Here is a 20,095-nt window from a genome sequence, read left to right on the forward strand (position 1 = left end):
TACCCTGGGTCTTCTCTACCAGAAGGGGAAGGGTAATCTCAGGCTACAGTAGAGTTGTTTGCCCCCACAAAGCTGATTTTCCCCCAAACAGTCTTCTTGAATGCATAGAACCTTGGGGCATCACTATGACCACTGCTATGATCTGAATATTTATATCCCCCTCCCCACCACCAAAAAAAATTTTGTTGAAATCTAATGCCCAAAGTGAAGACTTTAGTAGATTGGGCCTTTGAAAAGTGATTAGGTCATAAGGGCAGAGATTTAACAAATGGGGTCAGCGTCCTCATATAAGAGGCCCCAGAGAGCATCTTTGCCCCTTCTGCAGCATGAGAGGATACAAGAAGTTGGCAGTCTGCAACCTGGAAAAGGGCCCTCACCTAACCATGCTGGCACCTTGATCTGAGTCTTCCAGCATCCAAACTGTGAGAAATTTCCTTTGTTTATAAACTATTCAATCTGTGGTATTTTGTTATAGAAGTCTGTACAGACTAAGAAAGCCACCATGATAGGAGACGACATACTGTTTTAATTTTCATTTCTGGGAAATTGGTGAGCAGGTATTTTAAAATTTGGGCTACCTCATTAGCAGTTAACCCTACCATTTTCTACAGACAGAACATGGCCTCCATATGACACCATGATGGAGACCAGGGACAGTGGCTCTTGTATTAGTTTTGGCATGACTGGCCTAGAAACATGCCAGATTATCAAACCTGCTGCACATTTCACTGGATATCAATCAGACATACAGGCTCTGAAAGACAGGAAATTGGTGGTGGGGGTAGGGAGGACACCCATAACATAACATCCTGCCTAGCCTGGGGCTCTAGTCTCTCTCAGCTTTGTCTAGTTGGGAAAGAATATGGAACTGAATGTGATTCATGCTGACAGAGTCCACAGTCTTCTGGGCCAGAGTAAGGATATGTTCCTGACAAGTAATGCCAGGGTTTTTTAAACCATGTTTCTGGAAGTCCTGTATCTATTTCCCCAGGAGAGGGGTCCCTAGGTAGAGTGTCAGGGAAGGTCTGTGTCAGCACCTATGGAGGGTGGAAGTGCCTTGGGCTTAAATTCTGTGAGCAGCTGTGACAACCCTGGCTGTAGCAGAGGCATAGTAGTGGCCAACAGTTCACTTCTGATGCCAGATGGCACTGACCAACAAGAAGGACAAACCCTGACAAGCCTCCTTCATAGCCCCTTAGTACCAATCTCCAGATGTCCAGAAGGAACTAAGGAATGGGAACTGGTGGTCAGGGAAAGGTGGGTTGCAACCATGGTTGGGCTAGGAGCCAGGCTCTCCCTCCTCTGAGCTATTCACAGGTTTGCTTCTCACAGCTGACACAAGCCCTCAATAAGTTCCCCACCATTCCTTGTACACCCTTTTACCCCAGGTATGCCTTGCAGATCTTCTACACCCACCAAGCTGCTGCTTACTCTAAGTCTTTGTTCATGCTTATTTATCTGGAATAGCTACCCCCCTCTTTGTCCTCTCTAGCCTTTTCACCTAGTTTTCCCTTACCCTTTAAAGTAGACTTCAGTCACTGCCAATGCTGTGGAGCCTTCCCTGATGAGTTCCTCTTGGCCCTGACCCCAGCTGAGTGTGGTCTATTGATCCCAGTGTCTTGGATTAGTTTACATCATTGCATTGACGACAGTCTATTAAAATTATCTGTTTAGGGGCACCTGGGTGGCTCAGTTGAGCATCTGACTCTTGATCTCAGTTCAGGTCTTACCTCAGGGTCGTGAGTTCAAGCCTTACATTGGGCTCTGTGCTGGGTGTAAAGTCTACTTAGAAAAACAAACAAACATCTGTTTATAAATGTGTTTGTCTTCCCCCATTATACCATGGGCTCCCAGAGAATGTTTCTTGTTCATCTTTGCAGCTCCAGGGCCCACGATCCAGACCTGACACGTAACAGGTATCAGTTTAATTTTTGTTAAATTGAAGAAACACAACTTCAATAGTCCAGGGCTTTTGTAACTGAGAAGAAATACATAAACTCTTCCTGCCTTCCTGGTGCATATGGCTTCAGGAACCTTTCCACTCTGGGTTTGTACATTTTTCTATCTTCCCACTGGTACTACCATCCACTTACTACCTGCCTTCCCTTCAGCCCAATTTCTATCTATTAAATCAACTTAGGGTCAAAGCTGCTGTGCTTTGAGCAGAGAGAATGAGCCCGTCCAAACTTACAGTTTCCACTGAGTTTTGGGACTCAAGTGGGAGGTAAGAGGTAATGAGTAGTGAGGTACACAGAGCATCAGCTCTAGTGTCAAGCACACCTAGGTTCAAATCCCATCCCATTTACCAGCTGTATGACTTTAGGCAAATCTATTCACGTCTCTGGGTCTCAAGAGTTTTCCAAGCATAAAACACAGAGACTAATTTCTCCATAGGGTTTGTCTTAGTTTGGGTTTCCCTGGAGGCAGACCTAATTTGCATGCCAATACCTTAACTGGGAAGCAATCTGGCCAGGGCTAGGATTAGGGTGATGCATGTGAAGTGCCTAGCTATAAAATATAGAGGCCTTCTTACCTTCACGTTAAGTACCCACTCTGCCCTTAAGTACCCTAGACTGAAGGCCCCTCACCCTAGTCCCAACCCTGATCTAGAAAGTACTGACAGGGGAGCTGGAAGTGAGGTAGGAAGGAAAAAAAACCAATAGTGCATATATAATTAAGTTGCTGCTGGGAGCTACTGAGGTTCAATCCCACAGAGGAACTCTCAGAATTCTGGTGGAGAATGCACCCACCTAAGAGGTAAGGAGGCTCAAATATTTACCCCCCAACTTCCATTTTTCACTGGCTGAGGACTGCCTCAGGGGCCTCAGTCCTGCCACTTCCTGCCTGCACCACACACAAGTCTAGAGATGTGCTAAGGCAGAGAGCTGCAAGTTCTTGCAATAGGACATTGTGGGTATGTAATAGAATGGTGAATACCCAGGGGAAATGCACAAGCCACAGCCTCTGCTGGAAGGCTGTTGTAAGGATGAAAGGAAATTACACAACCACAATGCCTAACACAGAGAACTCTTCTTCTCTTTCCCAATTTATGGTAATAGCTTGTGAAGTTCATGGAGATTTCCAGCTCTTCAAGAGTTGGCAACACCAGCAGAACTGCTTCCCATCTTTCAGAAGAAGCAAAAACAAAACACAACAAAACCACCCCAAATCTAAGAGTCCTAGGTGAGCTCTAAATGCCCAGGGACCCAAACTTTTTGTGGAAGGCTGGTAGTTGATGAAGCTAATGCAGTCAAAGGCTCACTCCTTTAAGAATGGTCTCCTCTTGTATCTGCTCCCCATCTCTTTCTGGCTTTTTTATCCCTCACCCAAACACTACTTATGACATACAAAACTAGCATCAAATTCGTAACTGCTGCCACTTATCATCTTCTTCATGTGACAGATACTGTGCCTTTATACCCATTAGCTTACTCCTTAGAACCCTGTATGATTTCCCCATTTTATGGACAAGTAAACTAAGTCTCGGAGGGATTAACCCATGTCAGAAGCAGGATTTCAGTCTCAGGCTGACATGATACTCTTTCCGCTGACTTTTTGTCTCTTCATTGTCTCACTAATGCCCCTCCCACAGGACCACAGGCACACGGAGAATAAAACAAACAGCCTTTATCAAAGCCATGTTCTAGAGAGACTGCTCAATTGTAAGCTAAAAAATGCACTTTCTAGAATCAGCCTTTTCCTTTTCTTCTCTTCAGGCAAAGAGATAAACATACCATCCCATTTATAATGTTCTACCTCCAATAAATTGCCATTTAATGAGACACTAGTGAGAATTAAGTTGATGGGACAGAACTAATAAACTAATTTTTGCTAGAAGGAAAATAGGAAAATAATACTACAGCCAAAATACAGCGTTTTCTTTAGGACTGAATATGAGGGGCACTGTGATCTCATTGCCATGGACCAAAAGTGGCTTTATTTATTTCCCTGAGCCTTTCTTTGTTTCCTCACCTGAAAATTAGAGAGGATACTACCTACCTCACAGGGTTGCTGTGAGGATTAAATGTAAGTACATACATTACCCAAACCATAGTAGTTCCTCAAAAAAAAATAACACCTGTTCTTTATGTGATGCTGGCCACAATGTCAGTGTCATCCAACACCGAAATATGGAAGAAATCAGGAGCCTGCCATCTTGCCTTCTTTTAACTCAAAAAGCTTGTGTGCAATGGCATAGGCAAGAAAAGTATCTTAGGGGCATCTGGGTGGCTCAGTTGGTTAAGTGTCTACCTTCAGCTTGGGTCATGATCCTGAGGCATCGGGCTCCCTGCTCAGCAGAGAGCCTGCTTCTCCCTCCCCTCCCTGCTCATGCTCTATCTCTGTCTCTCTCCCAAATAAATAAATAAAATCTTTAAAAAAAAAAAAAAAAGTATCTTAAAGGACCATTTGGTGCTTTCCATCTTAGCTATCTCTCTGAACCTCCTTCCCCCAGTCTAATACCTATCTCATTTTCACCTTAAAATCAAGAAAAAGGTAACTGAATTTGATGAATCAGAAGTGAGTAGAGTCTGAGTGATATCCATATTTATCCTGTCCCAGGATCCTTTCCTGGTCAGCAGCCAGCTCCCACAGACTTTTATTACATCTTCAAATCAGCTTGGGCCAAAGCTAGCTTTCTTAACGTCCTTGTTTGGTCATCTCCCTCAGGTAGTTGCTTCTGCTGTTCGACATCGTCTCATCTTTGAAGTCTGCGTACATTGCAGATAGACCACATCTTGTTCTGCACTGAAAGCTCCTGGGCAATGTGGTCAAGTACGTGCACTCCTCTACCAGTAACACACTGAAATAGAGATGCTATTTCCTGGTGCTGCTATGACCTTTGACAGCAAGAGAACTAATCTTGGCTTTAATAGATGAATATTATGCCTGGTATCCCCACTGGTTACTCTAGGAAGAAAAATAATTGCACAGGAATTAGTAACAGAGCATTCACTTAAAATTCCTGGTAAGAATGGCAGGAGATACCCCTCAAAGGTCCTATGCTCTGGCTGAGAATTCTTCACTAGGTGAAGCAGCAAGATGAAGTAACAGGTTGCTGAATGATAGGGACAGCAAAATAAGAAGTAGGATTTGATGCCTTGGCACTTTCCACAGTGATGTCAAAAAAGCTCAAGGGAGTAACCACACAGTGCTCAGAAATATGCACTATACATTCAGTGAATTTAGGCAGTATGTCAAAGACCAGTAATGGCATTAATTTGGAAACATGTAATTTAGCTCCACAATTTAAATATTCCCACCCCAAAACCTGCAACACAGAGGGGAAAAATGGAAGATCTCCATCTTATTGAAATAAGATTTCATACAAACGTAAATATATTTAAATTTTCTTTTAACTATAAGTGAATCCAGACTGTTATAAAACAGAATACTATACACAATCGTCTGTATAGCTTATAGAAAACATCAAAACAAGAATGCTGAGTGGATGCTGGTGATGAAAACTGCAGGGCCAAAACTTGCTCAACAATGAAACAGGGGCCACTAAAACTTAATGACCATGGCCCACCCCTACTGCTAATGGTTTTGTCAATGTCTGGACCCTAGAAATTCAGGGTTTTCTCCTTCTTCCTCTGCCTGCTTTGGTCCGTGTCCGGCTACCTGGCCGGACGGTAAGTTGCTTTTTAAAGTCCACTAAGCAATCTGTGGCTTCTGAAATGGAAACAAAAGACTTGATGGGAGACTCATTTAAGTCGAGATGTGCAAGGGAACTCTGCATCTCTTTGCTGCAGCCTGCCTCTTCCATCCTTGGCGAGGGCACCCTAAAGAGAAGGGGGAAAAATTCAGAATTCGATATACACCTACTAATAAGCACTAAGTATGTGTCATGCATTATACCAGAGGCTTCTACATACATTATTAATTCATATAATCTTTGTAATAATCCAACCAGGTAGGTATTATCATTCCCCTTTCACAGATAAGGACATTGGGTAAATCATATACCCAAAGTCACACAGTGAGATACTGAGGGAATGAGAAGTCAGACCCAAATTCCCAAACTTTTTTTTTTTTAATTATTTTTTACCAAATTCCCAAACATCTTGAAATCTAGGTCAGAAGAACAGGGTTAGGAGGGAAGAATAAATCACAGCTTTTGTTATGCCTGTTTTAACACCATGAAACTGAACCAACCATCCAATTCTTAGCCTAGATATGGGGGGAGGGTAGCACACACAGAGGTGTCACAGTTCCATGGTGATTTCTACCTTCAATAGTTTGAATATCACACTATACACAGAACCCAGGATAAGGCCTGTACTTTTCTACAACTACTGACAGCCATACTTCAGTGTATACCCCAATTCACCTGAAGCCTGCTGTCTCTGAAGACTTGGTCTTTATTTCTGCATCTATAAGAGAGAAAAAGTAATAATGTTAATAGTGTTGTAATCATACCACTTCTCACTGCTCATGTGCTCTCTGTGTTCTGGGCACTGTTTTTCATCAGTCTTAAACAAGTAGCTCAGATCCCCACCCCAAACCCATAAAATATGAGTATTAGCATCCAACAGGCTCAGCTGCAAAAGTATCAAGGTGAACACTTTTGAATGAACAACCTCTGAATAATCTACTTCAAATCTGGACTTGAAGAACAAGGAGTTGCCAAGAGAAATCTGCCACCTGCAGAGATTCACAACATGCTGATCTAAAAGCAGTAGGCTATAGGGCTTGGAGAGGCTGCCTTTTTATAGTCATCAGAAGGCAAAACAGATTTGCTTAGTGGGAATGAACTGTTAGAATGAGAAGGTAAGCAATCTCACCAGGCTTAAGCAAAAGCTCCTCTTCCATCTGCATCTAGTGAAATTTAACAACAGCAACTAATAACAGTAATAATAGCAGCTAACATTTATCAAGAGCCTAGTTATACCAGGGAGTATGTTTAGAACTTTACTAGATATAATCCTTAAAATCTATGAAGTTGGTATTGCTAACTTTATGCAATGCTCATAACCAATCCACTCTACTGCTCCCTAAATACTAGGCACAAAGAGACAAAGTTAGTTCCTACAATCCCTCTGGAATGCAGGTTGGGACAAGTAACAAATGATGCACAAAACATTAGGAGAAGGCAGAAATATCTGCACGTCTGGTTTCCCAAGCCTGTTCCTTTGGAAGGTATTTGGGGCTGTGTCATTCCCCTGTTGATTTGGAAATTTTTTTTCCCTTAACAGGAAGTCCTGTTCCTTAGTTAAGGGAACCTAAAATGAGTCTCAAAGTCTGGCTAATGGGCCAAATGTACATCCGCATAACTCCAACAAATAGTGAGTTGGCAGTAGCCATTTTTACTGGAAGGCCTATGACATAAGCCCAGAAAACTGGTTCTGGGGTCTTCACCTGCAGTCCTGTGTTCAGACTGTTCCAAGAGACTGAGGAGCCGGCCTTCACTGCGATTTTTTTCCTATGATAGAGAAAAACAGATCAAAGGATTATCTCATGGCAGAGAATCTAAAATACAACTTCCTTAGCCCAGATCACACCTATCTCCGGAGAGAAGGAATGTAGGACATAGCTCTAGGAAAGTCTTTTGCTTTCTAATAAATGAGGGTATACAAGTAAAAACACAAACTGTGATGATGAACAGAATACATCTTCATGCCAAGAATACTTATTATCCAAGAATGGATAACCAGAGTCAAGGCAAATTATTCCACAAAGATATTAAAGAACAGTAACCACTGACCTATGATAGATTTGGAGATTTTAAAATAGAAAATAACAGTTTCAGGGTAGCTTCTTGAAGTAGTGATGCCAGAAGAGCCAACTGGCTCTATGATACAGGCACTTACCTATAAGCCACAACTCCCAATCACTACCACAAAATCACCCCATTCATACCAGGGTCTCCTTCTTTTGTCATGACAGATAATGGCTTATCCATCTTAGTGTGCAGTGATTGCTAAGTGAGTAAGCCTAGCATACGGAGCCAAGACTTGATCTTCCTGCAAAGCCCAGAAAGCACATTCATCTTCCCAGTGACCAGGGGCCAGACCTCACAGCTTCCTAAGACCAGGCACACAAGGTGCTAAATAGAGTTGATCTCAAATATGTTCCTGGCAGTGGGGGTATGACTGGATATCCTTTCTGGAAAGGAATTTGGTGGTACATTTCAACAGATTTTAAAATGCTTACATGAGTTCCACTTTAGGAAATCTAAGAAATAGTCAGTGGTACACAGATTAATGATTCAAATACAATCTTATAATACAAAGAATTAGAAAGAATCTGAATGTCCAATAATATAAGAATGGTTAAGCAATATAAACATTAAGAGTAATTTTTAAAAACAGTTTGAAAATAAACCCAGTGGGTCACTTGGGTGGCTCAGTAGGTTAAGCGGCTGCCTTTGGCTCAGGTCATGATCCCAGAGTCCTGGGATTGAGCCCCACATCAGGCTCCCTGCTTGGCAAAGAGCCTGCTTCTCAATCTCCCTTTGCCTGCCACTCTGCCTACTTGTGCTGTCAAATAAAATCTTAAAAAAAAAAAAAGAAACCCAGGAATGTATTTATGCTATAAAGTTTATACACACACACACACACGTATATACACATATATATACACATATGGTTTCAACTACATTAAAAATGCATAGAAAAAAAAAGAAAATAGGCCAAAATACTAACAGTTATCTCTAAGTAGCTTAATTGTGGGTGATAATTTCCCCTGATTCTTTATGCTTTTTTTTTTAACTTCCTATATTTCCTACTGTGAGCATATATTACTTTTTAATTAAAAGAAAATACAATTTTAAAACAAAATCTTATTTCTAGATACACAGAAAAGGAAGGAGGAAGGGAAAAAAGCATAGAACAGAACTTTGGAGAATTTCCTAAAGCATTCAATACACACCTTTGGATTCCTCAGCCGCTGCTGCTGCTTCTCCTCCATAACTGAGCATACCTTCCCACTCTCTTCAGGTTCACCTCCTTGGTCACCCCTTGCAAGCTGGAGACAGGAGTCCACATGACTCTGGTACTCTCTGAATGGGACCAGGGATTTACAGAGGTAACACTTCTCATTCCTAGCCAATCAGAAGAAAGGGGAAAAAGCAGTTTTAAGATTTGTTTTTGCCTCTGGGCTCCTGGATAAGTCTTAAATTGTGTTTTTATGTTATTCTGTCTCAATTGTGTTTTTACCTTATTCTGTGGAGGAGACATGTCAACCAATGCAGATTCGCTCAGCAGGATCGCCAATAAAACTAACCCGACGCCAATCAAAAGGACTGAGTGATTAGCGGTTTTCCCTGGCTGTTTCTCTGTACCCTGCTGTTGCAGCAGTGGGATGGTAATGAAATCAGTTCTTCTAACTATCTCAAACAATGCTGATTGCTCTTCAGACATAAAATATTCTGTCAAACTCTTCTGAAATTAAGTATAATAGTTTTTTCAAAGGGAAGTTAAGATTTAGACAGAAAAAGGAACACCAAGTGCATTAAATCAAGATGACATTTTTACCAGGGTGGATGAACTTGTCTGATTAGTAAGTCAAGTCTGTATGCTCACTTCCCTAATTCTACAACCTGCAACATCAACTAGGAAGTTACCAAAACCATGTAGTTCTGCTAGAGTCTTTTGTGTAATTTCATATACACAGCTATTTTTATCTTTTTATAACAGTATAATCTGTTGAAAGGGAGGAAACTGTGTCCTTGAAGTAAGGTTTATTGGGCATCAGTGAAAATAAAATCACTGGGGACAAAGGAAGGAAATGAACAATCATTAACTATTTTTTCTGTAGCAAAGAATTGGTATAACGCCCTTTGAACACAATTTCTCAATTAATTCTTTTGCCCTATTAAGAAAGTACTTTTTCCCCAAGGTCTCATTAGCTAATAAATATCAGAAGCCAGGTCTGCTTGATTCTTAAGATCATCTTAGTTTTAAGAAGCTAAAGACAACTATCCAAAGCTTGCTATTTTAGACTCTTTCTGGCCTTTACTAGTCAGTTACTATACAGCAAGAGTGATCTGAATTAGCTCTAAGGAAACTTACTCTGGAGGTCTTTAAAAATAGGAGCAAAAAAAATGCCTTATGAGAAAAGCTAGATCAGTGTACCTTTAAAAACTTTTTGAATTAATGCAAAAATCATATATTAACCCCCTACTATATGAGAGACAGCAGCACTGTGCAAGGAGCTTAAGTTTTTGAGTCACGTGGGCTTTGCCAGTTCTGGTTGCATGATCTTAACCAGTTACTTATAATTTTCCTCCAATTTCTTTAACTATTTAAAAAAAAGGGAAGAAAGAAAAACTATCTTATCAGCTATTGTGAGAGCTACGAAGTAAATCAAACACTTAGCACAGTGACTGGTACATAATATGAGGTGTTAGACAAACAGCTATTACTGTTAACTACTGTCTCAGATGCATTTTATTAGATGCTGAGGATATAAACATGAATGAAGGCAAGTATATGCCTTCAAATAATTCACAGCCTATCCAGGAAGACTGAAATATCAAAAAAGAAAAAAAAAATTACTGCAATATGGCGGGATGAATATAGTCCTAGAGGAAACGTCCACATGACAGGATTCCAAAAGGAACAAGTGATCAGCTCTGCTCAACTGAATTAGGGAAAGCAGCCCTGAAATTTCAGATCTAAAATCTATATTTCAAAGATAAACAATTATGCCTAATGACTACTGCTATAATGTATTGTTGGTAATGTCTTTACTTTCAGGAGGTGTCACTTATACCCAATCATCCCATAGAATGTACTTTCTTTCTTAGTCAAGCTGCAACCCACAACCCAAGGAAGTCACCTATATTGCTCAACATTTTGCAACTCAACTTCTGTACCATTATATCGCAAAATAGCTCACTGCTTCCCAAAAGTACCAAACACCAATACACAAATTCAAAGAAAACAGAAATCTAAGAGCAATGTACAAATGGAATGGGTGGTGGGACTTTTTTAGGGTAATTAAACATACAGAGGCCATCTACACTGACATAAATTAGGAATAAAAAGATACAGAGGCCATCTACACTAATAGAAATTGGGAATAAAAGAATAAATTCAGACATCAAAGCAATGAAGTGACTGGAAGGCCAAGGAAAACCAGGGTAGGAGAGGAATGGATCTCTTTATTCAGTATAAGCCATAGTATGTCAAAAGAGCTCTGAGAACACAGCATACCTACTTACTTGTCAATGTCTAGGGAAGTCTGGGCAACTGTCCCACTGTCACTCTTGCTCTTGGACTCTTTTTGTCTCCGAGTCAATACTTTCAACAAAAAAAGAAGGAAGGGAGGGGAGGGAGGGAAAGAGGAAGGAAGGGAGGGAGGGAGGGAGAGGAAGCAAGGAAGAGAGGGAGGGTGGGTGGGTGGGGGAGAGGGAGGGCAGAAAGGAGGGAAGGACAAAGAAAGAGAAAGAAAAAAACTGTTAGTTGGCAATAGACTCCAAATATAAAAGACAAAATGTATGCGAAGAAGCAAAGTTTAAAATCCTATTCCCCTGGAAAAAGTGCACTGTGTGGGAAACCTCTGCTCTTCTAGCAGAGAATAACACCTGTATTGTATGAACTGAAATTGCCAGCCACAAGATATTCCTGCTAATGAGAGATCTTTTTATCCCCTACTGCCATGAGATCTAACGATCTAGTCAAGGGGCACCCAGGTGGCACAGTCAGTTAAGTGTCCCACTCTTGGTTTCAGCTCAGGTCATGATCTCAGGGTTGTGAGATGGAGCCCCAAGGGCTCTGTGCTCAGTGCAGAGCCCACTTGTCCCTCCCTCTGCTCATGCTCAGGCATGCATTCTCTCGCTCTGTAAAATAAATAAAATCTTTAAAAAATATTTTTTAATTAAAAAAAAGTCTAGGGGCGCCTGGGTGGCTCAGTGGGTTAAAGCCTCTGCCTTCGGCTCAGGTCATGGTCCCGGGGTCCTGGGATCAAGCCCCGCATCGGGCTCTCTGCTCAGCGGGGAGCCTGCTTCCCCTCCTCTCTCTCTGCCTGCCTCTGTCTACTTGTGAGCTCTCTCTCTGTCAAATAAATAAATAAAATCTTAAAAAAAAAAAAATCTAGTCCACATAAGGAAAGGTTTTGTGTAGCACCCCAACTAGCAACACTGAATCCTTTTACACTTTCCCAACCAAAATTCTGTCTGGTGTGACACATGCTCCAATGATGTATTCTATGACATACAGTAATGATAGCTACATCTATATGAGTACCCATATTAGCTCTAATCTTTACTCTAGGAAGTGCTCCAATTATAAGAGGAAAAAAGTTCACAATGGTTAACACAACCAGTTTTTCCCACCACACTAGGACCACCTTCCAGTGCTAGTGGGTATAAACAGCTTTAGCCCAGGTGGCATACCAATACTTTGTCTCACAACAAAAGGCATCTATTTATAAAATAACAGTCTCTTAAAAGATCTTGGAGGTTAATCAACTGGTTTCTAGTCTTCAATCCTTGCAGTAACAAGAAAAACTATAACCATCTCACTTCCAATCTTGTCTTCTTCCCTCTTGACTTGAAATTCCCATGCCATAGAATTTAGGAAGGTTATCAATTCACAAAATAATTAGTTTGTAAAGCACTGATCTAGTCAGCAGTCAGGAAACTTTCTCTAAAGGGCCACAGTAAAAACTTCAGGTTTGGCGGCCATATGGTCTCTGTCACACTACCCTACTCTACACTGTAGTAGAAGGCAACCATAGACAACACATAAATAAGGGGTGTGGTATGTTCCAATAAAACTTTACAAAAACAGATGTCTGGCTGGATTTGGCCCCCAGCTATTCATAGTTCACCTTTCCTTCTAGTCCAACCCTCTACTCATTAAAAAAAAAAAAAAAAATGCCTTCTATAAGCATCCCCAACAAGTAATCATACAGTCTCACCTTGATTATATACATTCACTGAGGGGAATTCACTTCCTCCTAGGGAAATTCATTCTATTGCTACACAACAATCCAGTTCATTCTGTATTTACTGGGGACTGTATGAGTAAGTTTACCCCCTTTTCCATTAAGTCAGCTCTCTGAACACTTAACAAGCTACATTACAATCTTGGATTTACTCAGTTGTCTGCCCCAATAAAATGTAACCTTCTTCAAAGCAGGGACTATATCTAGTCATTAATCCAATCTCTAATGAGTGCAGAAACTTTTGATTGCCTAGGTTAATTCTAATCTTTAAAACAATCCTCTAGATTGGTATTACTATTCTGCCCTACTCCAAAGGTATGGAAACAAACTCAGAGGAATTAACTTTGCCAAGCTATCACAAATGGTAAGTGGTAGAACTCAGGATAGATCTAGATTGGTTTGATTTCCTATACCCAAGTTTTATGTTCCTAGTTGACCTTACATACAACCCCATTTGTCAGTCTCTCTCTTTATACGGACCAAATACTCAACAAGCAGTCTGACCAGTAGAGAGAACACAAGAACTACAAACTAACCCACAGAGACTCATATTCTACTAAACCAGCCAAGACTGTATTTGCTTTGTTGAAAATCTTAAATTGAGCTTAAAGGTAATTAAGATTCATCCCCTACCCTTCCAAATTATCTTCAAATAAAATATTATCAAGACAAGTCTCCTAATTCTATACTTAGATAACTAAGTTGTTGGTTATTTCCCCCCCTTAAACACAGGCCTTTATATTTATCCCTGTTCTTTTCAGCTGAACATTCTAGTTTGTTAAGATCATCTCCAGTCTTGACTCTGTCATCTGATGCTATCAACTCTCTTTTCCAGCTTTGTGTCATCTGCATATATGACAAGCATGCTTTCTACATCTTCATCCAAGTCACCGAGGAAAATGGTTATAATAAATGACATGGCCAAGGAAAGAAACCTATGGCATTTTACTAGATAAGCCTGTCTTCTTCCTGGTCCAAATTTCCTTTAAATACTTAATCAAGCAAGTATTTATTGAGAATCTTCAATGTACAAGTAATTTGGGGGATATATAGGAAATTATGTAGTAGGCTCCTTGTTTTGTTTTGTTTTTTAAGATTTTATCCATTTATTTGACAGGGGGTGGGGAGAACAAGCAGGGGGAGCTAAAGAGGGAGGGGGAGAAGGAGGCTATCCACTGAGCAGGGAGCCCCATGTGGGGAATCCATACCAGGACCGGGGATCATGACCTAAGCTGAAGGCAGGCACTTAACCGACTGAGCCATCCAGGTGCCCCAGGGTCCTTGTTCTTAAGCTTACAGTTTACTAAGGGAGACAGCACATACACTAAATAACTATAACACAAGGTGTAAAAAGATATGCATAATAAAACAAGATCACATACACACAAGCAACTTTTTTTCCTCCTCCCTCACTCTTTCCTTCCCTCCCTCCTTCCCCTCACAAGCACTATTAATAGTGTTTGTCTCTGGGGAGGATGACAGGGACACTTGGGGAATGCAATAGGAGGGTGGCATATTTTTACACTATATACTTTTCTGTACTGTTGAATTAAAAATTTAAAGGGAAGGAAAAAAAAGACCAGATTACAGAGAGGTCTTAGATACAAGTTAAAGTACACTATCTATTTCTAAGGTTCCTTCCAACCTACAGATTTTATAAGTAAAAATAAAGTACTGTAGGAGGAAAACCATCCTGGACATAGCCATATAACCACCTTCAAATCCACCTCCTATTCTATCAGCCAGTCCACATTTCTCCATCTTATGTATAAGGACTTCATGAGAGATTTTATCAAGTGTCTTGCTGAAATCAATTCTCAAAATGATGGCACCTCACAGATTACAGAAACCTTTAAGGGTTGTTTTTTTTCCCCCTCTCTCTATTTGTCCTCCATCATGAATACCAAATATTTTTCCAAAAGAAATACTTGGAAAGCACTACACAGGCAAGGCGGAGAAAAGAATTGCTTCTAGCACTTTATATCTACCCCTATTGCACTTAGCAATGTCAGTTCCCCTTCTACACTAAGCAACTTTCTGAATTCAGAGATTCTGGGTTTTGTTTCCTCAGCATCCTCAGCAGAGTACAGCATTGATTAGATGCTAATAAACATTTGCCAAATTAAATTACAGAAATGTACTCAAAAAAAGCTCTTGTTTTATGAGGACATTCTCTGTGCCAGGGACTTTATAAACATAATTTCTATTACAACAATTCTGCAAGGCATATATGATTATCTGTACTTTTTAGATGATGAATATTAAATAACCTGATCAAGATCACAAAACTAAAACAATAATAACAAAGAAACACGGCACCAGGAACACAATAAGAGTCTAACGTCACAGAAGCCTATGTTGGGGCACCTGGCTAGCTTAGTTGGTGGGAGTGTACAAATCTTAATCTCACAGTTGTGGGTTCAAGCCCCATGTTGGGTGTAGAGCTAAAAAAAAAAAAATCTTAATGGGCTGCCTAAGTGGTTCAGTCATTAAGCGTCTGCCTTTGGGTCAGGTCATGATCCCAGGGTCCTGGGATCAAGCCCCGCATCATGTTCCCTGATCAGTGGGAAACATGCTTCTCCCTCTCCCACTCTCCATGCTTGTGATCCCTCTCTGTTTCTGTCAAATAAATAAATCTTAAAATATAAAATTAAAACAAAGAAGCATATGTTATTTTACAAGAGCAGGCTGCCTTTCCTGGGAAATAAGAGGGTAAAGGTTGGGAAAAGAAAAAGTTTTAAGTGGTAAATGAGTGGGCAAGTGGAAAAGAATATGAGGGGAGAGATTTGGCCCATGGCTGAAAACTATATGCTAATTCTATTATTAAATGTTATGAGCAGAGTGAACTGGACTGGACCCTACAGCTACATTTTCCCTTTGAAATATATTACCCTATGAAGGAGCATGAAGATATATGTTGTTCTAAAGGAGCCTACAGCTTTAGTTTCTGAGGGCTGACACAGCCGTTTCAAATAGCTGCAGGAAGAAATTTAAGTCCAAAAACCTAACTACTGGTGACAACAGCCAAAGATTTCAAAAGGAAGCAATGGAGTCTGAGGACAACTACCCAAAAAGCAACTACCAGGTAGGAAGGATAGAAGAGAAAGGAGGAATAACACTGAGAGCTGAGAGAGCCACCTATAACCTACAGCCATTAACTCAGGCCTTTATGTAATACTGGATGGAAAACATCCTCAGGAGCTGTGCTTGGGACTTGGCTTGGCACTGTTAATACATTAAAAAGCAGCAACACCTAGCAGAATAAAGTGCATTGACTTCAGAGTTGTCCAAGTTAGGATTCTTACTAGCTGTGTTGGGTAGAGTAACTTGGGCAAGTAACTTAACCTTAGTATCAGTTGACTTACCTACAAAATAGAGGTAATAGCATACCCTCACAGGTTTTGGTATAGATCCTATCAGATAATCCAAATAAGTTGTAATAGTGTCCAGCCCACAGAAAGTCCTCAACAAACCTTTGTTGTTGTTATTATATAATTCCCGTTATTATTCCAGATTATTACTTCTTAGCTTTATCTAAAGATTTAAGACTACCCTTAGAATGTTAATAAAAAAAATAAATTAATTAATTAATTAATTAAAAAAAAAAAAAGACTACCCTTAGAACCAGTGCCCAGCTTATCTATAATTTAGATTAGGTCTTAATCTTTAGTTCTCATACTAATTTGTACAAACAGAATGGTCAAGTAAGTAACCAAAACCTTACAGAACAATTATCAATACTGTGTAAACATTTGTTTCTACACTGTTTCCAAAATCTAAAGAAGACAAGCAATCAAAAATAAAGACATGTGGGGGTGCCCTGGGTGCCTCAGTCTAAGCATCTGCCTTGGGTTCAGTTCATGATCTCAGTCCTGGGATCGAGCCCCAAGTCTGGATCCCTGCTCAACAGAGATTGTCCCTCTCCCTCTGCCCTTCCCCCTCGCTCATGTGCTTGCTCGCTCTCTCGCGCTCTCTCTCAAATAAACCCCTCTAAAAACTAAAAACATGTGGCCTGGAACTGTAAACATTGAAGATGATGACTCCTTGAGGAGAGTGGAAATTATATATACAAACAAGAGTAATTCTACTCAGTCTATCTCCCTCAAACTCAAAACTATCTCAGCAGAAAAAATGGGAGGCCAGAGTGGTGTCTGGGTGGCTCAATCAGTTAAGCATCTGCCTTCTGCTCAGGTCATGATCCTGGGGTCCTGGGATCAGCCCCATGTCCATCTCCCTGCTCAGCAGGGAGTCTGCTTCTCCCTCTCCCTCTGACCCACACCCATGCTCATGCTTTTGCAAGCCCTCTAATGAATAAATTTAAAAATTGTAAAAAACAAAAAACCAAAAAAAAAAAAAAAAAAAAAAACGGGAGGCTACAGGATTGTATGTATGGTCCTGCTAAGACTAACCATCCTCCAACCTAGCATCTCCTCAGTGGGAGGTAAGAGGAAGAAGGGGAGGCTTGTTCCATCCACATGATGCCTATCTCAGTATTACCAGCCTCTCCTTAAAGACCCAACAAAAAGGCTATCATTAAAATTATCTACCATTTTCTGAGATGTGTGGCTATTTAAACTGAAATCTTAATTAGAATTAAATAAAATTTAAAATTCAGTTCCTCAGTCACATGAGGCGTGATGATACAATCCAGTCCACTGTAGTGTTCCTGTTGCCTCAAGGACTTTATTATTTTTTGTTTTTAAGATTTTATTTATTTATTTAACAGACAGAGATCATAAGTAGGCACAGAGGCAGGCAGAGAGAGAGGGGGAAGCAGGCTCCCTGCCCAGCACAGAGACTGATGCGGAACTCGATCCCAGGACCCTGGGATCATGACCTGAGCCAAAGGCAGAGGCTTAACTCACTGAGCCACCCAGGCGCCCCCGCCTCAAGGACTTTAAATATTTCTTATGAATAAGTCTCTGGTGATGAATTGTTTCAGTGTTAGTATATCTGAAAAGTCTCTATTTCATCTTTAAAATTTTTAATAACATTTTTAGTTTGGAATAGTTTAGAATTGTAAAAAAGTATTGGAAAGACAGTGTAGAAATTTCCTTAAAATGTTCTTTATAACGCTCACTTTCTTCTAATGTTAAAATTTCACGTAACCATGGTACCTTTGTCAGAACTAAAACATTAACATTGGTACATAATTTTTTTTCTTTTTTTTAAAGGAGGCTCCACACCCATCGCGGAGCCCAACACAGGCTCGGACCCACAACCCTGAGGTCAAGACCTGAGCTGAGACCAAGAGTTGTCTCCCAACTGACTCAGTCACCCAGGCACCTCTTTGGTACACAACTATCAACTAAACTCCATACTTCATTCAAATTTCACCAGTTTTTCTACTACTACACCCCCCTAAATATTCTTGGATCTAATCTGAGATACTTTATTACATTTAGTAGCCCTCATTTTTTAAAGATTTTTTGCTGGGTATAGAAATTTAGGTTGGTAACCTTTTTCTTCCAGGATTTTATAAGATTTTGTCTGACTGTCTTCTTGCCACCCCAACAGCTACCCCACTTCCTTTCACATACTATGCACTTACAATCTTATCTCTTCACCACTCCTGCCATCATTCTTGTTGACTTTAATATCTGCTTATTAGACAGAACCATATGGAGTTGCAGTGCGTTGTTCCTAACAAGAAATCTGATTAATTCTTATATTTCCCATCTGCACGTAACAGGTCTTTTTTTCTCTGAATGATATTCAGGGTTTTTTTCCCCCTACCTCTGGTTTGAAACAACTTGATTATGATGTGCTTTTAAAATTTATGATGCTGTTTCTTTTCTTTTTTTTTTTTTCTTAAGATTTTATTTGACAGAGAGATCACAAGTAGGCAGAGAGACAGGCAGAGAGAGAGGAGGAAGCAGGCTCCCCACCGAGCAGAGAGCCTGATGCGGGGCTCGATCCCAGGACCCTGAGATCCTAACCTGAGCCGAAGGCAGAGGCTTAACCCACTGAGCCACCCAGGCGCCCATGATGCTGTTTCTTATGCCTGTGCTTCCTAAAACATCTTGGATCAACAGATTTATAGTTTTTATCAAGTTTGGAATTTTCTGAGTCATTAATTCCTCAACATTTTTTTTCTGTCCCTTGCCCCCCTATAGGGACTGTGGCTACCTGTGTATTAGGCCACCTAAAAATGGTCTCATAGTTCACTGATATTTTTTTTATTTTTGTGTGTGTTACATTTCAAGTGCTCAATCGCCACATGTGACTACTGGCTATCATATATGACCTCACAGATAGAGAACATTTTTGTCATGTGGATACCTCCTTTGGCTAGCACTGCTCCTTTAAGAGAGAACCGCGATTAATCCTATCCCGCCTTAAGTGTTTACTTTGGACACCATGGGAAATCCAAACGTCCCGGGAAATCCAAACGTCCCGTGGCAGCTCTCATCACCTAGATTCTCAGCCCCACCTGACTGTTATCTGGGGGGACTTTTGTAAGCTAACTTGATCTTCCTGTTCTCAAAATGACTTTCTCCCTTGGAACCCATGTCAGTGATCAATAAAACCCCCGATGTTTTCAGCTGCTTGTGTGAAAGTTTCCTTCATTCTCTTGGTCTCACTGAAAGATGGCTGTCCTCCGAAGATACTGTTTCTCTTTTCACTTCTCAAGTACTGGCTATTTCTTCTTCTTTACACCACAGTACTACTGACCTGGAGGTGGGGTAAACAGCCTCTCATTTGTTTCCAGACTACTAGAAAAACCTAGTTTGAAACACAAACCATTGTGCTAGCCCTGCTACCCGCCCGCTGAAGCCATCTACTATCCTCCTGGTCACGTGCTTCCTTACCAGCCACACCACTTCCTGGCCATTCATTGAAAACTTTAACATAGCACTTACTATCTTATCTCTTCACCACTCCTGCCATCATTCCTGGTGACTTTAATATCTACATATCAGTCTGAAGCCTATGAAGTTGCAGTTTTCGTAGGTTCAACCTAGGGTATGACTGTCCAATACGCTGGCCTCTCAGTTCCTTGACCTTTTGGCTATCAGCTCCCGTGGATCATACCATCTCAGCCTTTCTCAAGTGGGGTTCTGAGAGAAAAGTAGGCCTAATGCCCAAGACATCCATTGTATGTAATGAATTAGCCTATGTCCTTTGCATCTCGAATGGTACCAGTTATGTGCGATCCTTGGGAGAAGTAAGATAGAGCCAATTCATTTTCTGTGTTCTC

General features: G+C 40.7%; 2 protein-coding genes across 8 annotated transcripts in view; one reads left to right on the top strand and one right to left on the bottom strand.

The window, feature by feature from the left end:
- Nucleotides 1–8,817, top strand: part of UNC5A (unc-5 netrin receptor A) — an 87,107-nt gene extending 78,290 nt beyond the window's left edge. The window contains exon 17 of the mRNA XM_032851889.1: nucleotides 8,793–8,817. The gene's annotated coding sequence lies outside the window, so the exon portion shown is untranslated. The remainder of the gene's footprint in view (nucleotides 1–8,792) is intronic.
- The window catches only part of UIMC1 (ubiquitin interaction motif containing 1), a 127,874-nt gene continuing 113,093 nt past the window's right edge, over nucleotides 5,315–20,095 (bottom strand). For 4 of the 7 annotated variants that reach the window (XM_032851896.1, XM_032851894.1, XM_032851892.1 and 1 more), the window contains 5 exons: nucleotides 11,168–11,246; nucleotides 8,872–9,043; nucleotides 7,360–7,423; nucleotides 6,332–6,374; nucleotides 5,315–5,783 (listed from right to left, as the gene is read on the bottom strand). In XM_032851896.1, coding sequence (XP_032707787.1) covers nucleotides 5,573–5,783; nucleotides 6,332–6,374; nucleotides 7,360–7,423; nucleotides 8,872–9,043; nucleotides 11,168–11,246 — 569 coding nt within the window. In that variant the 3' untranslated portion in view covers nucleotides 5,315–5,572. Of the gene's footprint in view, nucleotides 5,784–6,331; nucleotides 6,375–7,359; nucleotides 7,424–8,871; nucleotides 9,044–11,159; nucleotides 11,247–20,095 lie in introns of those variants that run through there. The other 3 variants (XR_004382004.1, XR_004382003.1, XM_032851895.1) reach the window with 2 other exon arrangements.

The sequence above is a fragment of the Lontra canadensis genome, unplaced genomic scaffold, assembly GCF_010015895.1.
Source record: "Lontra canadensis isolate GAN:19392208 unplaced genomic scaffold, GSC_riverotter_1.0 scaffold5, whole genome shotgun sequence".
Classification (NCBI taxonomy): domain Eukaryota; kingdom Metazoa; phylum Chordata; class Mammalia; order Carnivora; family Mustelidae; genus Lontra; species Lontra canadensis.